A 22,136-nucleotide genomic window follows, 5' to 3' on the forward strand; every position below is an offset into this window, starting at 1 on the left:
TATTGAGAGTTTGATCATTCCCCTGTAGGCCACTACTAGATATATAGTGAATTCACTAATACATTTAAAGGACATTAATTAGACACATTCCTACTCCCATAGCAACCTATAACTTAAGTAGGAACTGAACAAATTTGAGATGAAGGCAGCAGTCCAGCAGCAAGAGGGGGGCTTCCCAGTCTTTTGCATCGAGTGTCACATGTATTATTTTTTACCCGCTGGTGAGAAATTGTACATGTGCATGCAATGCAAAGAGCTCCTAGCTCTCAGAGAACGAGTCCGATCTCTGGAGGCTAGAGTGGCAAACCTGGAGGAGCTGAGGCAGACAGAGAGGTATATAGATGAGACCTTCTTCAGGGACATAGTAGCCAAGTCCCAACTTCAGACTGGCAGCCCTGGTGCTGCCTTGGAGGAAGAAGGTCTCATGATTGGAGACCATCAAACTGGTGCAGCAGGAAAGGATCCTGTAGCAAGGACCTGCTCTCCAGATGATGCATTGTCCTTGTGCACCGATTGATATCTCCCCAAGGCCTACTGCCCAGGAGGGATGGGTTAGGTCGGCCGTCATAGTTGGTGATTCAATTATTAGGAATGTAGACAGCTGGGTGGCTGGCGGGCGTGAGGATCGCCTGGTAACATGTCTACCTGGTGCGAAGGTGGCGGACCTCACGCGTCACCTAGATAGGATTTTAGACAGTGCTAGGGAGGAGCCGGCTGTCGTGGTACATGTGGGCACCAACGACATAGGAAAATGTGGGAGGGAGGTTCTGGAAGTCAAATTTAGGCTTTTAGGTAGAAAGCTTAAATCCAGAACCTCCAGGGTAGCATTCTCTGAAATGCTCCCTGTTCCACGCGCAGGTCACCAGAGGCAGGCAGAGCTCCGGAGTCTCAATGCGTGAATGAGACGATGGTACAAGGAAGAGGGATTCCGTTTTGTTAGGAACTGGGGAACCTTTTGGGGAAGGGGGAGTCTCTTCCGAAGGGATGGGCTCCATCTTAACCAGGGTGGAACCAGACTGCTGGCGCTAACCTTTAAAAAGGAGATAGAGCAGCTTTTAAACTAGAACAAAGGGGAAAGCCGACAGTCGCTCAGCAGCGCATGGTTCGGAGAGAGGTATCTTCAAAGGATACTAATGATGCATTAGAATTAGGGCATCCCGACAGTGAGGTTCCAATAATAAGAAAAGTAGTCCAAGTGCCCGTAACTAAAAACTCACCTGCGCTAAAAAATTCTAACGTATCCCTATCAATTAAAAAGCAGAATGAAAATACAAAAAAAACCCAAACTTTGAAATGTTTGTATGCTAATGCCAGAAGTCTAAGAAGTAAGATGGGAGAATTAGAATATATAGCAGTGAATGATGACATAGACTTAATTGGCATCTCAGAGACATGGTGGAAGGAGGACAACCAATGGGACAGTGCTATACCGGGTTATAAATTATATCGCAATGACAGAGAGGAGCACCCAGGAGGCGGTGTGGAGCTTTATGTCCGGGATGGCACAGTGTCATCCTGCATGAGATTAAATGCACAATTGAATCTTTATGGGTAGAAATCCCTTGTGTGTCGGGGAAGACAATAGTGATAGGAGTATACTACCGTCCACTTGGTCAAGATGGTGAGACTGACAGTGAAATGCTAAGAGAAATTAGGGAAGCTAACTAAATTGGTAGTGCGGTAATAACGGGAGACTTCAATTACCCCAGTATTGACTGGGTAAATGTATCATCGGTACATGCTAGAGATATAAAGTTCTTGGATGGAATAAATGACATTTTTATGGAGCAATTGGTTCAGGAACCAGCAAAAGAGGGAGCAATTTTAGATCTAATTCCCAGTGGAGCACAGGATTTGGTAAGAGAGGTAACGGTGGGGGTGCCTCTTGCCAATAGTAATCATAATATGATCAAATTTGAATTACTGATTGGAAGGGGGACAGTAAGCAAATCCATGGCTCTCGTACTAAACTTTCAAAAGGGAAACTTTGATAAAATGAGAAAAATTGTTAGAAAAAAACTGAAAGGAGCAGCTACAAAGGTAAAAAGTGTGCAAGAGGCGTGGTCATTGTTAAAAAATACTATCCTAGAAGCACAGTCCAGATGTATTCCACACATTAAAAAAGGTGGAAATAAGGCAAAACGATTACCGGCATGATTAAAAGGGGAGGTGAAAGAAGCTATTTTAGCCAAAAGATCTTCATTCAAAAATTGGAAGAAGGATCCAACAGAAGAAAATAGAATGCATAAGCGTTGGCAAGTTAAATATAAGACATTGATAAGACAGGCTAAGAGAGAATTTGAAAAGAAGTTGGCCGTAGAGGCAAAAACTCACAGTAAAAACTTTCTTAAAGATATCCGAAGCAGAAAGCCTGTGAGGGAGTCAGTTCGACCGTTAGATGATCGAGGGGTTAAAGGGGCACTTAGAGAAGATAAGGCCATCGCGGAAAGATTAAATGATTTCTTTGCTTTGGTGTTTACTGAAGAGGATGTTGGGGAGGTACCCGTACTGGAGAAGGTTTTCATGGGTAATTATTCAGATGGACTGAACCAAATCACGGTGAACCTAAAAGATGTGGTAGGCCTGATTGACAAACTGAAGAGTAGTAAATCACCTGGACCGGATGGTATACACCCCAGAGTTCTGAAAGAACTAAAAAATGAAATTTCAGACCTATTAGTAAAAATTTGTAACCTATCATTAAAATCATCCATTGTACCTGAAGACTGGAGGATAGCTAATGTAACCCCAATATTTAAAAAGGGCTCCAGGGGCGAACCGGGATACTACAGACCAGTTAGCCTGACTTCAGTGCCAGGAAAAATAGTGGAAAGTGTTCTAAACATCAAAATCACAGAACATGTAGAAAGGCATGGTTTAATGGAACAAAAGTCAGTATGGCTTTACCCAAGGCAAGTCTTGCCTCACAAATCTGCTTCACCTTTTTGAAGGAGTTAATAAACATGTGAATAAAGGTGAACCGGTAGATGTAGTATACTTGGATTTTCAGAAGGTGTTTGACAAAGTTCCTCATGAGAGGCTTCTAGGAAAAGTAAAAAGTCATGGGATAGGTGGCGATGTCCTTTCGTGGATTACAAACTGGCTAAAAGACAGAAAACAGAGAGTAGGATTAAATGGACAATTTTCTCAGTGGAAGGGAGTGGGCAGTGGAGTGCCTCAGGGATCTGTATTGGGACCCTTACTTTTCAATATATTTATAAATGATCTGGAAAGAAATACGACGAGTGAGGTAATCAGATTTGCATATGATACAAAATTGTTCAGAGTCGTTAAATCACAAGCAGATTGTGATAAATTGCAGGAAGACCTTGTGAGACTGGAAAATTGGGCATCGAAAAAGCAGATGAAATTTAATGTGGATAAGTGCAAGGTGATGCATATAGGGAAAAATAACCCATGCTATAGTTACACAATGTTAGGTTCCATATTAGGTGCTACCACCCAAGAAAGAGATCTAGGCGTCATAGTGGATAATATCTTAAAATCGTTGGTTTGGTGTGCTTCGGCAGTCAAAAAAGCAAACAATGTTGGGAATTATTAGAAAGGGAATGGCGAATAAAATGAAAAATGTCATAATGCCTCTGTGTTGCTCCATGGTGAGACCGCATCTTGAATGCTGTGTACAGTTCTGGTCGCCGCATCTCAAAAAAGATATTATTGCGATGGAGAAGGTACAGAGAAGCGCGACCAAAATAAGGGGAATGGAACAGCTCCCCTATGAGGAAAGACTAAAGAGGTTAGTACTTTTCAGCTTGGAGAAGAGACGGCTGAGGGGGGATATGATAGAGGTGTTTAAAATCATGAGAGGTCTAGAACGGGTAATATGAATCAGTTATTTACTCTTTCAGATAATAGAAAGACTAGGGGGCACTCCATGAAGTTAGCATGGGGCACATTTAAAACTAATCGGAGAAAGTTCTTTTTCACAAAACGCATAATTAAACTCTGGAATTTGTTGCCAGAGGATGTGGTTAGTGCAGTTAGTATAGCTGTGTTTAAAAAAGGATTGGATAGGTTCTTGGAGGAGAAGTCCATTACCTGCTATTAATCAAGTTGACTTAGAAAATAGGCACTGCTATTACTAGCAACGGTAACATGGAATAGACTTATTTGGGTACTTGCCAGGTTCTTATGGCCTGGATTGGCCACTGTTGGAAACAGGATGCTGGGCTTGATGGACCCTTGGTCTAACCCAGTATGGCATGTTCTTATGCTCTTATGCCATAGCAGCAAGATGCCTTGCATGGCTGCATTCCAGTGCAATCAGGGACTACGTTCATGATAAATTAGCAAATCTGCCTTGCCGTCCAGATAATTTATTTGGAGATAAGTTTACTGACACAGTAACAAAGCTCAAAGAAGAGAAAACAGTTGTTCTGTCATTCACATCCCCTCACCAACCATCCACATCTAGGCGTCAATATTCCTCTTCTGCTACATACAGAAGAACCAACTTCAGAGCCTATAAACCTTACCCATACTACAAGCCTCCAACCTATCAACCGTCAAGGCAACAACCATATCAGCAACAACCATCAACGTCTCAGAGCCCCTCGTCAGCCACGTCAACAAGCTGACCCTCAGCCTGCAAAAACCCAACCGGGGTTTTAGGAATTATGCTGCCACCGACACAGACACATCTAGTAGGGGGCAGATTATCCAATTTCCTTCCAGCCTGGAACCACATCACTTCCGATCGATGGGTCCGGACAATAATAGAACAAGGTTACTCCATTTCTCATCCCTTCCAACCCTCCCGCACTTAGATCCTCAGAAACCGCAAACAGCGCACCGAGGACACCTCCTACGGGAACTCAAGATTCTCCTCCAGATCAAGTGCATTCAGAAATTGCCTTACCCACAATTTCATCAAGGGTTGTACTCACAATACTTCCTTATTCCTAAGAAGTCAGGAGGACTGCATCCCATCTTGGACCTACGTTCACTGAACAAACACCTTCACAAGGAAAAGTTCAAAATGACTTCTCAAATCCATTCTTCCATTCCTACGACCCAAGGATTGGATGTGTTCACTGGATTTGAAGGATGCATATGCTCACATACCAATGCATCCCAACTCCTGGTGTTACCTCTGTTTCCAGACGGACAACCAACACTTCCAATACAAAGTTCTCCCATTCGGCCTTTCCTCTGCCCACAGAGTTTTCACCAAATGTCTGGCAGTAGCGGTGGCACACCTCCGTCTTCAGGGAGTGAAATATGTCCTTACCTGGACAACTGGCTTATAGTAGCATCCAATCAGACTCTCCTACGAGACAACCTGCTTCGAACTATTTCTTGCCTAGACAATCTAGGTCTCTTAATTACGAAAAGTCAAATCTAGAGCCATCTCAAACCTTACACTTTATCGGAGTCTACAGCAACACAATTCAAAACAAGGCCTTCCTACCACACCCACGAGCATTAGCTCTCTCCACACTATCTTCAGTTCTACTTCACAGTACGACTGTTCCAACCTGCCAAATCTAACCATTCTAGGACACATGGCAGCATCCATCTACATAGTCCCACATACGCGTCTACATATGAGTCGCCTACAATGGGGTCTAAAAAACCAATGGACCCAATTTCTCCATCCATTGTCGACTCCCATCTCCTTAACCAACAGCATTAAAAAAGACTTGCAATGGTGGCTACTCCCATCGACGCTACTAGTGGTTTCACCTCTACGACACCTTCAACATCAGATAATACTTACCACAGACGCATCTCCCAAAGATGTGGAGCTCACATAGACCAGCTACAAACACAGGGTCTTTGGACCACATACGAAAACACACTACACATAAATCTTCTGGAACTCAGAGTGGTCAGAAATGCCCTTCGAGCCTTCGAAAACTCCCTACAGGGAAAAACAGTGATGATTCATACAGGCAACCAAGTTACAATGTTCTACATAAACAAAGATGGAGGGTCCGATTCTTGGAACCTCTGCAAGGAAGCAGTACAGATACTGGAGTGGGCTCACCACAGATCCATCTCTCTCCAAGCAACTTATCTGCCCGGAATCAGCAATTCCAGAGCAGACAAACTCAGCAGAATATTTCACCCCCCACAAATTGGAACTACATCAAGATGTTGCACAGCACATATTCTCCATTTGGGGCCTTCCTTCCATCGACCTCTTCGTGACCAAAAGCAATAGGAAAGTGGAAAACTTTTGCTCGGTTTACCTGAGCTTACTCAGACTAGCTCCAGACGCTTTCCTCATAAGTTGGTCTCACAACCTACTATATGCGTTCCCTCAGATACCACTCCTCTCTCACACGATCCAGAGATGCATCGAAGACGAGGCGGATCTGATACTAATCGCGCCAGCATGGCCAAGACAACCATGGTACAGCTACCTCATACAGCTGTCAGTACACAACCCAATTCCCCTGGGCAACAGCCCTCACCTTCTTACCCAGGACAGCGGATCACTACTGCATCCTCTTCATTCCTCCCTACACCTCACGGCATGGAAATTGAAAAGCTCGTGTACCGGAACTTAAACGTTTCTCCTTCTCTTCAAGACATACTACTGTCCTCGAGAAAACCTTCAACCAGACTCAACTACCAAAGAAAGTAGTCACGCTACACTTCCCGGTGCTCAACGACAGGCATGGACCCACTTACCTGCCCACCAAAACGCCTTCTGTCCTACCTCCATCTTCTCTACAGTGAAGGCCTCGCCACGGCCTCACTCCGAGTATACTTAAGTGTTATAGCAGCTTACCACAATCCCATAAACGGAGAACCCATATCATGTCATTCTCTCGTATCCAGGTTCATGAAGGGAGTATTACACTTACATCCACCAGTAAAGAAACCACCTGTGCCATGGGATATTAAAGTAATCCTCGAACAACTGATGCTACCACCATTTGAACCATTAGATACTTGTCACCTACAATACCTTTCATGGAATGTACTCTTTCTGATTGTTCTAACATCAGCACGACGGGTCAGTGAGTTTCAAGCCTTAGTTCACTACCCTCCTTACCTTCAATTTCGTAATGACAAAATGACATTACGCACTCACCCCAATTTCCTACCAAAGGTGATTTCTAGTTTTCATATTAACCAAACCTTCACCTTACCCACCTTCCATCCAAAACCTCATGCAAACGACAAAGAGCGGAAACTCCATACTCTAGACTGTAGGTGTGCACTAGTCTACTACAAACAGCGCACCATTTCACCCAACAGACCTTCACAGTTATTCCTTTCTTTCAACCCGAACGTGCCAGGACGTCCAGTGACAAAAAGAACTTTATCTACTTGGATATCCAACTGTATACAGTTCTGCTATCAAAAGCGTTCATAGCAGCTATCTACGACTCCAAAAGCACATCAAGTGCGTGCGATGGCTGCTTCACTTGCCCACCTCCATGTAGTGCCTCTCATTGACATCTGCAGAGCGGCAACATGGTCAACACTACATCTTTCACATCCCATTACTGTTTGAAAAAACAAACTGCGGATGATGCACTCATGGGGTGGACTATCCTGCAGAAGAGCACATGTTCCTCACATAAAATGCCTTCATAGGACCTGTCCGCCAAGACTCCCGTATTGAGCAAAATAAACAAACTACACTCACATCAAAATGCTCAATACTTCAGCTGGGGACTCCCAGCATGGCTAATTCAGCTACTTATCTATGTGAAAAAAGCAAGTTTGCTTACCATAAACGGTGTTTTCCATAGATAGCAGATGAATTAGCCATGCTGACCCACCCGCCTCCCCGGACAAATCTGACATAGCATTCTACTTGCTTTGATACAGACTGAGGAGCCTCAGGCAAACGCGGGAAGATACAAGAGGGAGCACCTAGCTGAAAGACTTTACTAGACTTAGAGAGCTCCACCTCCTAGTGGCACAGAAGACATACCCAGACAGCATGCCTAATTCATCTGCTATCTACGGAAAACACCGTTTACGGTAAGCAGACTTGTTTTTTTCAGTTCTTTCAGCACTCTGGGATGTATACCATCTGGGCCAGGTGATTTTCTACTCTTTAATGAATATTGTGAAAGATTTGTATGTACTATCTCCATTGTTTGCAAATCTATGTCATGCTTATTCTTTAACAAATTTTAATAAAGAAAAGATAATCAGTGGCCTAAGCAATGTACATAATAAAACACACACAAATCTTTAAATAAGACAAGTTAAATATAATGCAATAAATATATACAGGATACAGGTGTATCTCTTTCAGGCGGAACCTGAAAAATTGGAGAGGCTGAATGGGTCAAGTTTGGGCGGCCCCATATATGTTACAGAGCAGGGGAGGGGGTTACATTTTAGTGCACAACAATTTTCCACTACAGGTAACAAACTAAAATAGTTGGGGATGGGTCAAGATAATATGTAAGGTTATTGCATTAAGTATACAGATAGCCTATGTTTTTCACGTCTTTCTCCAGATCTGCTTCCCTGCTGTGTTGGCGTGGTTGCGGGCTAAATGGTACAATACTTGCATGTTTGGACATGTCCACTAGTGTGTTCTTTTTGGCAGGATATTAAATAGAAAATAGTTAATGTGTAATATTTATTTCTTTCTAACTCCCTGTGTTTAGTTGTTGGGTTATTGGAAAGACACCACTGAAAAATTATTAGCTGTGGATAAAATTCTTATTAATCATTGTATCCATGCTGCCAGGCATACGATTGCGCTGATGTGGAAGAGTGTTCCAAGCATGTCGCAGTGGCATTCCCAAATGGTTGAAATTGCAATCATTGAGAAAATTACTTATTTCCCTTAGGGGAAAAATGGATAAATATGACAGAATTTGGGGGAAGTTTTAGGACTACCTGAAAAAATAAGCCCAATGTATTCTATGTGGGCCATTGGGGTGCCTATATATTTCCTGGTTGTTTGGTTGGGTTTGGTGCAGACTGACAAGAACCTGAGTATTGTATTTTTTTGAATATGCAAGCATGTTACTCTAATTTTGTTTTTATATTTGCTCTTAAATGTATTCCTGTGTGTTAAATAAAAAGTATCAAAAAAAAGATGGGTAATCCAAATAAATATTTCTCCCCTTCACCTCTGAATCTCACAATGCCATTTTTCTGCTTCCACCTATCATGAACATAGCTAAAAACAAAAACAAAAAAACCCACCAAAAACATTTTACTGTTACAGATTACCAGTAGCAGGTCTGTAACTTTGTATCTGAGTTTCTTTAGAACTCTGGGGTAAATATCATCAGGTCTCAATAATTTGTTTAGTTTGTCAGTTTGCTGTAGCATCTCTTGCAGAATCAAAGTGATTTGTTTCAGTTCCTCTGAATCATTGCCTACAAAGAATGGTTCAGGCATTGATATCTCCTTAGTAAATACCAAAAATAAAAAAATAATTTAGTTTTTCTGCTATGGCCTTTTATTCCTCAAGTACCCCTTTTGCCCCCTAGTCATCTAATAACCCAGCTGACTCCCTCACAGGTTTCTTGTTTTTAATATACTTGAAAAATATTTTATTAGATTTTGTCTCTTTGGCAAAATCTCAAATTGTCTTTTGGCCTGCTTTATTAAGTTTTCATCTAATTTGGCAGTATTTATGTGCCTTCCTATTTTTTTTCGTTTGGTTCTATTTTCCGGTTTTTGTTTTTTTTTGACACCTTTTTGGCTTTGATAGATGCTTGTTCTTCTTTTGACCTTTTTTCATTTGTGGAATACAGATGGTGATTTTAAGCAGTCCCCATGCCTCATGAAGACTTTTGTAAACTGCTTTTTATATCTAGTTTCCTCATTCTATCATAATCTCCCTTCTTTAAAGCTATGTGTTTTGCTAATTTTTATTTTCCCACCAGTGATTATCGCAAATTTGACTGCATTATGACCACTATTGCCAAATGGTTCTATTACTGTTACCTTGCACTGGGATCCTGCATTCCAGTGCAGACTAGATCTAAAGTAGCCCCCATCTTGTTGTTTCTAGAACCAGTTGCTCCATGAAGCAGTCATTTATGGCATCTAGAACCTTTAACTTTTGGTCATGCCTGATGAGACAGTCAGCCTGGGGTAATTGAAATCTCCTGTTATTTTTTCCATGTTTAGTAGTCTCTCTAGGCTTAGAAGGAACACTGTACATAAAACAGTATAATGAAAGTGGGCATCTTGGTTGGTTTGCTTTTCAATTTAAGCATTTCTAGCGTTACAAAATTTATAACAACCCATTAAATACTAGGATATGTTGTGCCCAGAAGGGCTGGGGAAAAGCTAACAATTATAACTGCAAAGCAAGAAGGAAGGCTACTTTCTTTTTGCCTGATTGAAAGGCAGTGTAACAGTACATCAGACTGAGGAATGTCTTGCTGGACTCCTGCAAATGTGACAGTCCCCTAACAAGACAGGAACTTCTCTCTTGCAGGTTGCTGCTGGGGAGCTGCTTCCAAAGACTCAGGATGAAATTGCTCACCGAGGCCATGCATTTGAAGCCAGAGTCTATGCAGAAGATCCAGACAGTAACTTTCTGCCAGGTGCAGGGCCATTGCAGCACCTGTCCACGCCACCAGCCGACAGATGGACGCGCATTGAAACGGGGGTCAGGCAAGGTATGATTGTCCGTTTCCTTCACTTCTGCTGGACATTTTCAACAACTTGTTATAGCAGCGTTCCTCCCCCACCCTTTCTTGAAAGTTGAGCAGTCATAATTTGCAGTATCCTAAGTGAACATAAAAGTAAATCTTGTTTAGTAAAATAGAGAGAGGTGTGTTGGTAGCAAGGTGCTCTTGTGGTGATGATGTGTGTATATATTTTTTTATTATGTTTATGTTGCCTTCTGTAAGAAACTTTTGCTTCTGTCAGCAAACAAACCAGGAGTTGTTCCTGGAGCAGAGCAAAGACCCCAGAGTTCCATATGCAAGATTCTGATCTGTCCTGGGCCCTGTGCTAGGGAGCACACAAGCGAAATCCCTGGACTCCTCCTTCCACAGCTATAGACTACAGGCCTCTGCTAGTAGATTTCTCTCTGTTGCAGGTATCATTGTAAAACTATGCCATGAGGAAAGGCTACTCCTGCTGCCCATGGTAGAGTGGTCCCGCCACCATTTCATGGTACATGCTAACCCTATACCAAAATTAGTGCAAGGCAACAAAGCAATTTTATTGCCTGAACGGCAACCTGGTAATTCAGAATTTCTGAGGATATTCATCTTGTAACTTGGATAAAGGTTCACTTTTTTTTTTTTTTTTTTGGTGGTGGTTTCTTTGACTGTAGGTGACGAGGTTACTGTGCACTACGACCCTATGATTGCTAAATTGGTTGTGTGGGAGGAGGATCGGTCTGCTGCACTGAGAAAGCTGAGGTACTGCTTGCGCCAATACAACGTAAGTGATCTCAGAGGAAGCCAAGTCACTAACTGGGGTTACAGATGCCAAAATTAAATTTTCTGCAAGGTCACCTTGACATTCTGTGCATGTTACAACGGGCATAAGCCAATTGGAAGAGTCCTTTCAAGCTGTCCTTTTCAGTGGGATTCTGATGTGGTGTGTGGTGTTTTGGTTTTTTTTCCTCTCCAAAGATCGTGGGACTGAACACCAATGTTGAATTCTTATTGAGTCTCGCCAGCCACCCAGAGTTTGAGTCTGGAAACGTGCATACCAATTTCATTACCCAGCACCACAGCGAACTCTTTCCACCCAAAAAACCAACTGCAAAGGAGATTTTATGCCAGGCAGCTCTGGGGCTCATATTGAGAGAGAGAGTTTTCACAGATGAATTCACGTTACACACTAGAGGTAAGAATTCCTTTTTGTAATCCTTACTGGAGAGCAGGGATGGGGGCCCTTTCTGTTCATCCTTCTCTTCTCTTCCTGCATTCATTGTATCTAACACTCTTCCAAATGTCTCAGTTTTACAGAGCGACACTTCTCTTCATTCATCTGCTTTAGAGAGACTTTATTCCTATCCAAACTTCTGTGGAGAGTTTTAGTTCTGAGCAATTCCCCCACCATGCGCCCAATAAACCCTGCCCAGCACAGGATGCCGGGATCATGAACTGGCGTTTTAAGATCAGAGTTAGGTGTTGCAACCATTTTTGCCCATCTCCAAGAATCTGAACTAATAATGATGTTGAAGTGAAAGTGAAGGAACTGCTGGGAAGCTTGTTTTCACAGGGCAGTGAGACCAAGTCGTGCGCTTACTAGGTATTTTTGTGTATTGTGGTTTTTAGACCAGTTCTCGCCATTTGCATCCAGTAATGGTCGAAGACTAAACATCGCCTTTGTCCGAAACTTGACACTTCTGGATGGTGAAAACAGTAAGTGATACATAGGTGAGGAAAGGGTTAACTAAGACCAGGTTGTCCATGTGTTGTTTTGGGGAGGGGGGGGGGGGGTGTGCAGACTTTCACTGGCAGTATTTATGTTCCATCCTACTATTCTAAATTTCTTTATTTTTTAATAAAATGTTTTAATTAAAAACACTTCCGTGGTTTAAATGATGCATTTATCAGGGAAAAGACATCTGCGATACAAGGTGGGAGAAGGGATGTATAGAAGACTGTAAGAAAGTATTCATTCGCAGATGGGTAAAAAGAATGGAACGACCTCCAGGCGTGAAGTTGATGCCAGAAATGTAGATGAGGTAGGGACAGGGGCGCCTTAGTGCTGGGAGACAGATCTGGCTGTCTGGGGTATTGCAGAAGGCTGGACAAATGGAAAGATCAGATCAACCTGGAGCTCTTTACCTGCTATCAATTTCTGTGTTTCTAAAAAAGAACCCCACATTTTTCTCTTTTAAACAGAAGTGGACATTGCGGTAAATTACAATCATGATGGGTCATATAGCATGCAGGTAAATTGTGGCATGGTGCTGTTATAATATAGTAAATCAACCTCTCTGCTAAAATTGTTTTGTATGCTGGGACATATTGTGAATAATTTCAGTAACTGCTCCCTGTAGGCAGTGAAAGGCACTTGAGCAAAGGCCAGGACCTTTCAGCTCCCAGGAGGAAGGGCCAAATCGGAGGGTGTAATTTTCATTGCCCAGAGATAGTCTAACAAGTCATATTCAAAGCCCAGCTGCTGATGCATATCTCTGACTTTATGTGGGGATGACCAGTCAGACTGACAGATTTGACTGCCTTTTGGGGGCATAAAGGAAAAGATTGCTCTCTTCTTGTTAATTTGGGGGGGGAATTTCTTTTGGGTAGAACACAGGATGTTGCTAATCGTTATCTATTCTATCGTCCCCCGGGGGGGCCTTACATCTCTGTTTTAGGGGGTGTGTGTTTATTTTTATTTTTGAAATTTGTAAGTTGTCCAATCAGGTAGATTTACAAAGTGGTTTTTTTTTTTCCAATGTGTTTCTGTTATTTATTTGATGCGGGAGTATTTCCTCTTAACAGTTTTTATCTGTGTTCCAGATTCAGGATAAAATGCTCCATGTTTCTGGAGATTTGGTGAATGAGGGAGATTGTACATACCTAAAATCTTCAGTCAATGGGGTGGTGAGGAAATCCAAACTGGTCATTGTGGAGAACACTGTTTATCTTTTCTCAGCGGTAATGTGGCATTTTTTTTTTATACCCAGGCTATTAAAACAGAAAAAAGTGTTTTTAGTTAAGTATTTGAGTTGGTATGACAAACTCTTATTTAGGAAAAAAATTAATTTTTTTATACCAAGTATTTGTTTTGCTCTTCCTAGATCAGGCAGTATATTTTTATTTCTTTACAGCAGGAGGGAGTCAAATACATGCAAATCTTGTGAACCCTAAAAACAGACACGTTCTCAACTTAAAAACCCCTTTCCCGGAGCTGGCTCCATAGCGGTGCTGTGCATTGCCAGGCAGAGAGCATAGCAGGTCTTCCGCTCCTCAGGAATACTGCAGAGATAGCGCTCCCGGGGGGAGGGAGTCCCAGTCATTATGCAACAGTGACATCTAGTGGCTGGGTTTAGGGACCGTGATTGCAGGGTTCTGGAAGGTGCATGGCCTCCAGTGAGGACTGCCACTGTGATGAGTTGGGGGAGGGTATAATTAGGAGAAACAATCCCTGGGTAGATGTGAATGAAGGGTTTTGGACCCAGACTGCAGCCTTGGTTCTGATTGAACAGGAAGCCGAGTTGAGCATGATGAAACTGCTGGACCCAGAACAACCCCACCTTTGCAAGACTCTGTTACACTCCACCATTGTCTGTTGTATTCAGGGCTGCCTGTGGAGGAGGGGCTGGGTTGGAAATTGGGCAAATTATCACGTGGCTGCCTACATTACTCCCAAAGGCTGGCGGTCCATGAGTTTCAGCAGCCCATGCAGTAATGGCGGAGACTTACTTGTGAACTCTTGGAGGGACTCGCCCTCCCCTGTTCATCAACCTCCAGGAGGACCGGGAGGGGAGGGGGAAGACCTGCTATGGCAGAGTTTTCTGGGATTAGCCCTGGTTGTGTTGAAATGGCACATATTATTAAAAGAGAACTGTCTATACGGTGGAGTTAATTTGTTTATTCCAATAACTGATCAGAAGGCACAAAGTGTATTGATGCAGTAAAATAAATAAAAAGCATTGCACAGAGTTCTTCATTAGAGAAAAAATATTAAATCATCATATTTGTGAATAGATGATGTGTCCATAAATCAGCATCTGTTGAGTCATGAGTATTATAAATGTCTGCAATTGTGGAGTCATGTATTATAAGATTTGTGTTTCTGGTGAGCACCTGTATGGCCATCTGTCTCGCATCTGGGTAGGGAGTTTCTGCAGACACATGAAGCTGTGACAAAAATGGTAAGCCCCTTGTACAGCTGTGGCAGAGCTTTTTCCTTCAACTGTGGGAATAAGGAAATGAGATCATTCTTGCAGCTAGTTGTCGGGGTCCAATGAAATATGCAAAGAATTATCTGCGATAGAACACACATGCACTCTGTTGCACACTCTTTCTGTAGTGATGAGCCCTGGATATAGAGTTGGGTCCATAAAGTGGTTTGTATAGCTGCTCAGGCTGTTAGGCCAGAATCATTGGCTGAACTCTGCTAACAGTCTTTCCCCCAACCCTCTTGATACTGTCTGTGGATTCACATGACACTGTTACATTTCAAGGAAGGTCTTGTATCCATGGATGACACCAAAGTGGAAATCATCTGGGATTAGTGCAGCTTTTCCTTCACCCAGGCACACACCTATGAGAATGAGGAAGAGAATTTGAAAGCCTCCGATACACTCTGTTGTGATTGCCATATAATTAAGGGCACTTATGGCAGAGGAGCTCCATCCAAATGAATAACATCCATCATTTTGCCCTTGATCTAAAACTGACAAAGTCTGGTTATTACAGGGAACATAATTTTCAAAGTCATTTGCTTGGTTTTATGTTGTGAAATAGCCTGGAGCCGAGTGTATGTAAAAGTGTGCAAGTGACTCTTACACATGTACTTTTACCTGAACTGAGCAGAGGCTCAGGGGGCAGAGATGACTTGCATGTATACTTTTTTTTTTTACTTTTTTGAAAAGTCTGTGTGTCAGTGTGTACGCGTAGATTGCACTCTTTGAAGAGGAAGCATAACGTTATACGAGTGCATGCTCAGCCAATTACTCAACTGTTTTCAAAGCAAATTTACACGTGCAAGTTTGCTTTGAAAATGTTCGGTAAAGTGTGCGTGTGGAGTGTGCACTCAGACCGTACTGAGGTGAGCCTCTTACGTGTGTGCTCTTAATGTGATATTTAATACTTTGTGGTACAAAGGTTGTGTGGCTGAGTTTATGCGCACTATAAGGAACGCGCAATAATACCAATCACTAGAGGGCTAATGTGTGAATATAGAATAGCAGTGAACTGAAGGGATTGGGGTTCTGTATATGTAAAGTCATTCCCCTCTCCAAACACAGGAAACATTACCAAGACAGGAATTAACACCAGAAACAGTTAAATACAGAAAATGATCAAAAAGACCTACACAATTATAAGGAAGCTAACAGGAGCATGACAGATGAGAAGAAGGGTGGCTGGGGGTGGAGAGGATCCACCCACTTCTCCATTCTTTATCCTCCTTGCCTCATCTCCCAGATTTTCTTCTCAGTTTTTTTTCTTTATATTTATAGACCACCCCTATAAAATAGCTTGAGGCGATTTTCCAGCAAATAAAATACCAATACAATAATAACCACCCAAACCCCCACCCAACTCAATTTCCTCTATAGTGTAACCAAGTAATAAAAATCTGTTATCACCCAACCAAGATCTGCTGTCCATTATAATTATGAACCTTTGCCATAAGCTCTACCAAACAGCCAGATTTGGTTTCCTCTTGGAAACAATATAATCCCTTTTGTATCTCAATGCCAACGGCACTTTATTCCATAAAGTGGGTCCAGGTCCTAAGAAAACACAGTTCTGGTTCTCTAGAACTGAATGTCCTTGAACTCAGGAGCTCGTAAATATTCCTCCTCTGTTGATCATAAACTCCTTGCTGGAACATATGGCCTGAAGATTCTGGCACTTATCCTTGGTTGTCTTGAAAACTAATATCAAGATCTTGAACTACAATGTGATTTTACTGCTCAGAAAACAGCTGCTAGTTCAGTCTTGGCCTCTAAGCTGTGCTTTAGCATTCACTTTGTTACTGCTGGGCATCTTTTGTAGGAAAGCAGTGCTCAGGTTGGCCTTCCAGTACCCAAATACCTGTCTGCTGTGAGCAGCATGGGAACACAAGGCGGTGCCATTGCACCTATGACAGGAACCATTGAGAAGGTAATTACATGTTCTTTTCTAAAGGGACTGCTTCTGAAAAAGGTTAAACATAGTCATGAAATTATTTTGTTGTGTATATTACCCCTTCTTTGAATTTTTTTTTTGTACTTTGTATTCCGTAATGCTGTATACCCATATTACTAAAGGCTTAATTTAATAATCATTAAACTCTAACACTATGGACACTGCTTAACCTTATAACCACATAATCTGCTTTTGTGCCACAGCTCTATGCACAGCACGTCCATCTCTCTTCTCATTTGCCATTATGTGGTGACCAACCTGACACATGAAATCCACCGATTGTGGTCAGGGAGAATCAGAGCGCTGGGAACATATAAAAAGAACAGGAAGTCAAATATCAGGGGTTTTTGTGCCAATGAGTGTTTCCCATGTAACGATCTTTTTTTCTGCTTAGAGGATCCTCTCTGACTTGCTCAGGGCATCCAGCTGCCCATCAGCAGGAAGCTAAAGCAGCAGTGCAGTAGAGCCAAACATGTTCTGTCTTTATTGAACTCCACTGCTATAAATCTGTGGCAGCACTTAGCACAATATCTGACCCCTAAAGGTTAGAAAAGTAAATCATATTACTGTGCTCCATAAACTGCCCTAACCTGACTGCACGTCTCAAAGGGTGAAGTATTACCGGATCGCTTGAGGCTTTCCTTATTTTTCTTCCCCTAAAGAGACATGGTATGGCTTTGGCAGTGCTCTGGTTCCATAAAACCAAAGGGCAACAGCAGTAAACATCGTCTGGCAGGGTTGAATTCCTCGTGTACACTGGAATCACTTCTACAGCCAGAAAAACGTTATAGTATAAGAATTGCTGGTTTCAGCAAATCCATTTTTTTGTATCTTCTGCCCTTTAGGTGTTTGTGAAAGAGGGAGACAGAGTGCAGATGGGGGACCCTCTGATGGTTATGATAGCCATGAAGATGGAGGTGAGTGAAGCGGTCATTTCCAAGATGGTGGTATAAACAGCCAGAGTAACCTGATCTGGTTGGAACAGAGATGCTGTTTATGTCTGTGTCAACATCACTGCCTTTAAATTTGCCTGGATTATAGGAGTTCAAAAGATATCCCACTCTTTGCTCATTTTGTAATGGATATCAGCATAAGTGGCACACATGCAGTCCTCTGTCTTCCCAAGCTGAACAGGACTACTTAGTTTTGTAGAAGATGGCAGCAAATATTCTAGCATTTCACACTTCATTGACTAGTTGTATATGTAGCATACTTTCATTGATCACTGTCTGTATTTGTGTCCCCTAAAAACTTCTATCCATAACCACCTTTTCAGTACATGCTGGGGGGAGGGTCCAAGACGATCCTGACAAGAGTGGCCCAGAAAATAGGTTCTAATCCTTCTACATGGAACTTTCTTCTTTTTCCTCCTATTCATTCTCTGTACTCTATATTCCTTGATTTGGCAAGCCGAGATTTGTTCAAAGTGAAATTTCCAAGACTGAATAGTTCTCCACAGAGCATGACTGCACCCAGACCCCAAGGCCTTAGCACATCTTCTACCTCCTCATATCTCTCCATAGACAGGACACCAGGTACACAGTAACAGACTGGAGTTAGCCATTACCAAGCAGAATCGAGATCTTGGTGTCACTGGGGATAGTTCTATAAACACTTAGTTCTGACAAACTGTGTCAGTCAAAATGGGTAACATTTGCAAACAAAACAGAAGACTTGTAAGATTTGTAAGCCAGTTTGAGATGTGCCACTTGTAATTTGCTGGAGGCCCTAATGATTAGTCAGGTGCATCTTTCAGAATTAAGGAAGAGATTGTTTGGGGTGACTGGTTCACTGCTGTGGAATTCCTTACCAGAGGAATTCCACAGTAGTGAACCAGAGACCACTGCAGTGCAGTTTCGGAAGTTATTAAAAGCATTTTTATTTGAAAAGGCATTTGGCAAGTTGATGATTTTTCAGTGGCAGACCCCTTATTATGGAATACCTTACCACTTTCCCTACGTCTAATCTCAAATTCAACAGATTTCCAAAAATCATTAAAAACTTACCTTTTCTCAGAAGCATTTAATCTACACTCTATAAAACCATTCCTAATTTCATTCCTTAAATTTTCATTAAGACACCGATAGACTCATAACAGGCTACTTTGTATTGCTTTTTGTTCACTACTTGTTTACTATTATTTACCTATATTGTGTATTTTAAAGTTTCTTTTATCACTGTTACCTAGTTATGTATGTTTTTAATATGTAAACCGTTTTCAATGATATTGTTGTTGAAAAAATGGTATAGAAACAATTTTAAATAAAAATAAATGTAATCTCACTCTAGATAATTTGTATTTGAAATACAGGTTTTTAAATGTCGTTTTGTGTTTTGTTTTTATTTTTATTTGTTTGTGATGTCAATTGCTTGATTTGTTTTATGTTATTTGCATTATATATGTTGATTTAGTAGCTGTCTAGAGTGGTAGATATTGTGGATTATACATTTTTAAAATGAATAAATACAAATAAATAAGTGGCTGGTTTAAAACAAACAAAAGGGAGAACTGTGGAAGCCACTGTCATAAGACATTGTTTAGGTGAATAAGATAAGTTGAAAAAATAATTAGACAAAAACTGTTGGAAGATAGATAAAGCAAATGTCATTTAGCATAACTGGGATTTCACCCAGAGTATAGTGCATCTCTAGATCTCAACTGTTAGAAACAGAGGACATGTGTAAAATGTTCCATCTCCTGTGATCGTTCACACATGGAAATGGGTTGCTGGTTAGATGGGCCTTTGCTTTTGCTCAGCTGGAAAAACCTGTGCTGTTCTGACCAGAAATTAAAGGGTTAGGATTTGTGAGTTCTCGGGTGTACAGGAGAATCCAGCGTTCCAGCACACTGGAGCATGCTGCTATCAATGCCACAGCACACCTGGTGCTCTAGTAATGGAGCCATTCCTGAGGTTGCATGTCTGCCCTTGAAAAATGAAGAGAAGTGATGTGAGCAATACACAGTCTGACAAAACCCTTCCTTTTGTAGATATAAACGGCCAGCAGAGACACTGCAGCTATTTTTGTTTCCCTTTTTCTTCCAGGAGAGAATCCTTTCTCTTTAATGCAGTGTACAGTATTGGACACAGTACAGAATTTGTGCACACTGGTAGGAACATGAAATGGTATAGAAATACTACAAAGCATTATTTCATATATGCTGTGGTTTATAAAATAGGAATGGACACTGAATTGTATATTGAGTGTGTGATCAGAGAGCAGCCGTGTGCCTAAGGAGAAGTAATCATGCAGCATGTTTGTCCATAGATAAGTAGTATTTAAGAGAAGTTACATTAAAAAAGAAGGACCCGGTGTTCATTAATTTTACACGTCTTTGCCCACAGCATACAATACGGGCTCCAAAGGCTGGCACAATAAAGAAGGTCTATTACAGAGAGGGCTCTCAGGCCAATAGGCATGCTGCACTTGTGGAGTTTGTGGATGAAGAAACGCAATCTGAATAATATCCAGGGAATATGTTTGGAAAACGAAGAGTCTGTCCCCCAGGGAATTCAGTATAAAAAGATGGTGCGAATCCATCTGCGTTCCATGGACAATGTTTTAAAAAAAAAATGCAATTTCTCCTGAAGTGTTCCTGTTTCATACTGTATATAATAAAAGGATGCTGTACATCAAATTGGTGATTACTTGTGTATTTGTCAGTGGCATTTGGGTTTCAGGCATGAAAACATGTTTTTTGCTCACAATGCTATTATTAGCTATCTTTTGTTCTTTCCCTCTCCTCTAATAGTGGGTATTTATTATGAAGTCATGCTTCCAGCTGTGATGAGTGGCCGCTTCTGAATGCAGCAACCACAGCGTGGAGAATTTTTTGTAGTGGTAAAGGAGTGAGAAAAGAATTGTAGCCAGTGCTGTCATCCACTTCTGGCCTAAGCCAAAGGCCTGTTCGCCCCTTTTCAGTTTATAGCAGAATCGCTCTCATGGTTCCTCTTCATGTGGAATCCGTATACAAAATTTCCATTTAAGTGAACTTAGCATGAACTTGTCAATATTGCCATATTGTGCAAAATACCTACAGTACCTGAATGTAAACCGGTGTGATATCTCAATTGAGATCGAATGTCGGTATATAAAAATAATAAATAAATAAATAAATAAATAAATAAAACATGGTTTATCTGATGAGACAAAATAAAGGTTGCCATTAACAGCATTCGGGATGCAGTGTAATATGAGGTTTCCAAATTTCGTGAAATGATAGGGGATGATAACTTTCAAAGCTGCTATAATATTTTTTTAACCTGCATGCAAACAATATGTGCAGGTTATAAAATACGAGTATACATGGGCGCAACCATGCTCACATATGTAAAAAAATGTGAGCCATACAAGTTCGGACTAATCCGGAAAAGTAGCAGCACTTAGCCAGGTAAGTCTGAAAAGCACTACTTTATTTATTTATTTATTTTTAGATTTTTATATACCGGTGTTCCTATATGAAATAAAGATCACATCGGTTTACATTGAAACAGAACATGAAAATTGCCAAAAGGCATTACATAGAACAAGGTTATGAAACTTGGAACAGTGTACATAAGTTCAAAATTTAACAATAACGTTGTAACACTGATGACCAAAAGATAAAGGAGAAAAAAAAAAAAAAAAAAAAGACTTAAACAATTAAGTTGACAGGTCTTATTGAGCATAAAAATTATAACGTATAAGTGAGAAAGTCTCAAGTGTCCTGCAGCAAGAGATTAGATACCGAAGTAGGTAGTGGTATGGAAAATGGGGGTTTGTGAAGAAGATATGTTCTTGCTGGTTGGAGGGGAAAAAATGATGATCATGGTCCTGGAAAAGCTTGGCTAAAGAGCCAGGTTTTAAGTTTTTTTTTGAATGAAGAGTGGCAGAACTCAAGCCGAATGTCTGGTGGGAGCGCATTCCATTGAATGGGGCCTGCTGTAGATATGGCATGTTTATGATGCGAGGATTTTGTTGAAGGTACATAGAGTGTGCCTTTATATGCTCCTCTGATGGGTCTAGAGGAGGAGTGAGGGCGTAGTACTTGTCCAGCCCCAATGACTTATGAGGAGTTAAAGATTTAAGGGCTTTCTGAATTCCCTCTCAGTAATCAAACTGTTTTCCTCCTCCTTTAACTGGGGCTGATTCCATGATGTAAGAAAATGCATTAATATCCTCAATATTACACACAGTTTCTAATTGATAACACTAGATTAGTACTCCATAAATTCTTGGACAGTATCAACACCTTTAATAAATTAATGTATGTGATGATTGCCTCTGTTCATTTAAAATTATTGTAATCTGCCTTCAGACCAACTTTGGGAAAAAGCAGAATTTCAAATGTTCACTCTCCATTGAAATAAAGAAAATTGTGCCATAAGGGAAACCAAACCAATCTTCTTTCAC

At 41.3% G+C, this 22,136-nt stretch overlaps 1 protein-coding gene across 2 annotated transcripts in view; it reads left to right on the forward strand.

Moving 5' to 3' along the window:
- Nucleotides 1-20,382, forward strand: part of MCCC1 (methylcrotonoyl-CoA carboxylase 1) — a 99,769-nt gene extending 79,387 nt beyond the window's left edge. For both annotated transcript variants that reach the window (XM_029615839.1, XM_029615840.1), the window contains exons 11-19: nt 10,406-10,589; nt 11,255-11,364; nt 11,559-11,775; nt 12,210-12,296; nt 12,783-12,832; nt 13,404-13,541; nt 16,614-16,721; nt 17,591-17,662; nt 20,090-20,382. In XM_029615839.1, the coding sequence (XP_029471699.1) occupies nt 10,406-10,589; nt 11,255-11,364; nt 11,559-11,775; nt 12,210-12,296; nt 12,783-12,832; nt 13,404-13,541; nt 16,614-16,721; nt 17,591-17,662; nt 20,090-20,209 (1,086 nt within the window). In that variant the 3' untranslated portion in view covers nt 20,210-20,382. The remainder of the gene's footprint in view (nt 1-10,405; nt 10,590-11,254; nt 11,365-11,558; nt 11,776-12,209; nt 12,297-12,782; nt 12,833-13,403; nt 13,542-16,613; nt 16,722-17,590; nt 17,663-20,089) is intronic.
- Nucleotides 20,383-22,136: the final 1,754 nt, after the last annotated feature.

The sequence above is a fragment of the Rhinatrema bivittatum genome, chromosome 9 (assembly GCF_901001135.1).
Source record: "Rhinatrema bivittatum chromosome 9, aRhiBiv1.1, whole genome shotgun sequence".
Lineage (NCBI taxonomy): Eukaryota > Metazoa > Chordata > Amphibia > Gymnophiona > Rhinatrematidae > Rhinatrema > Rhinatrema bivittatum.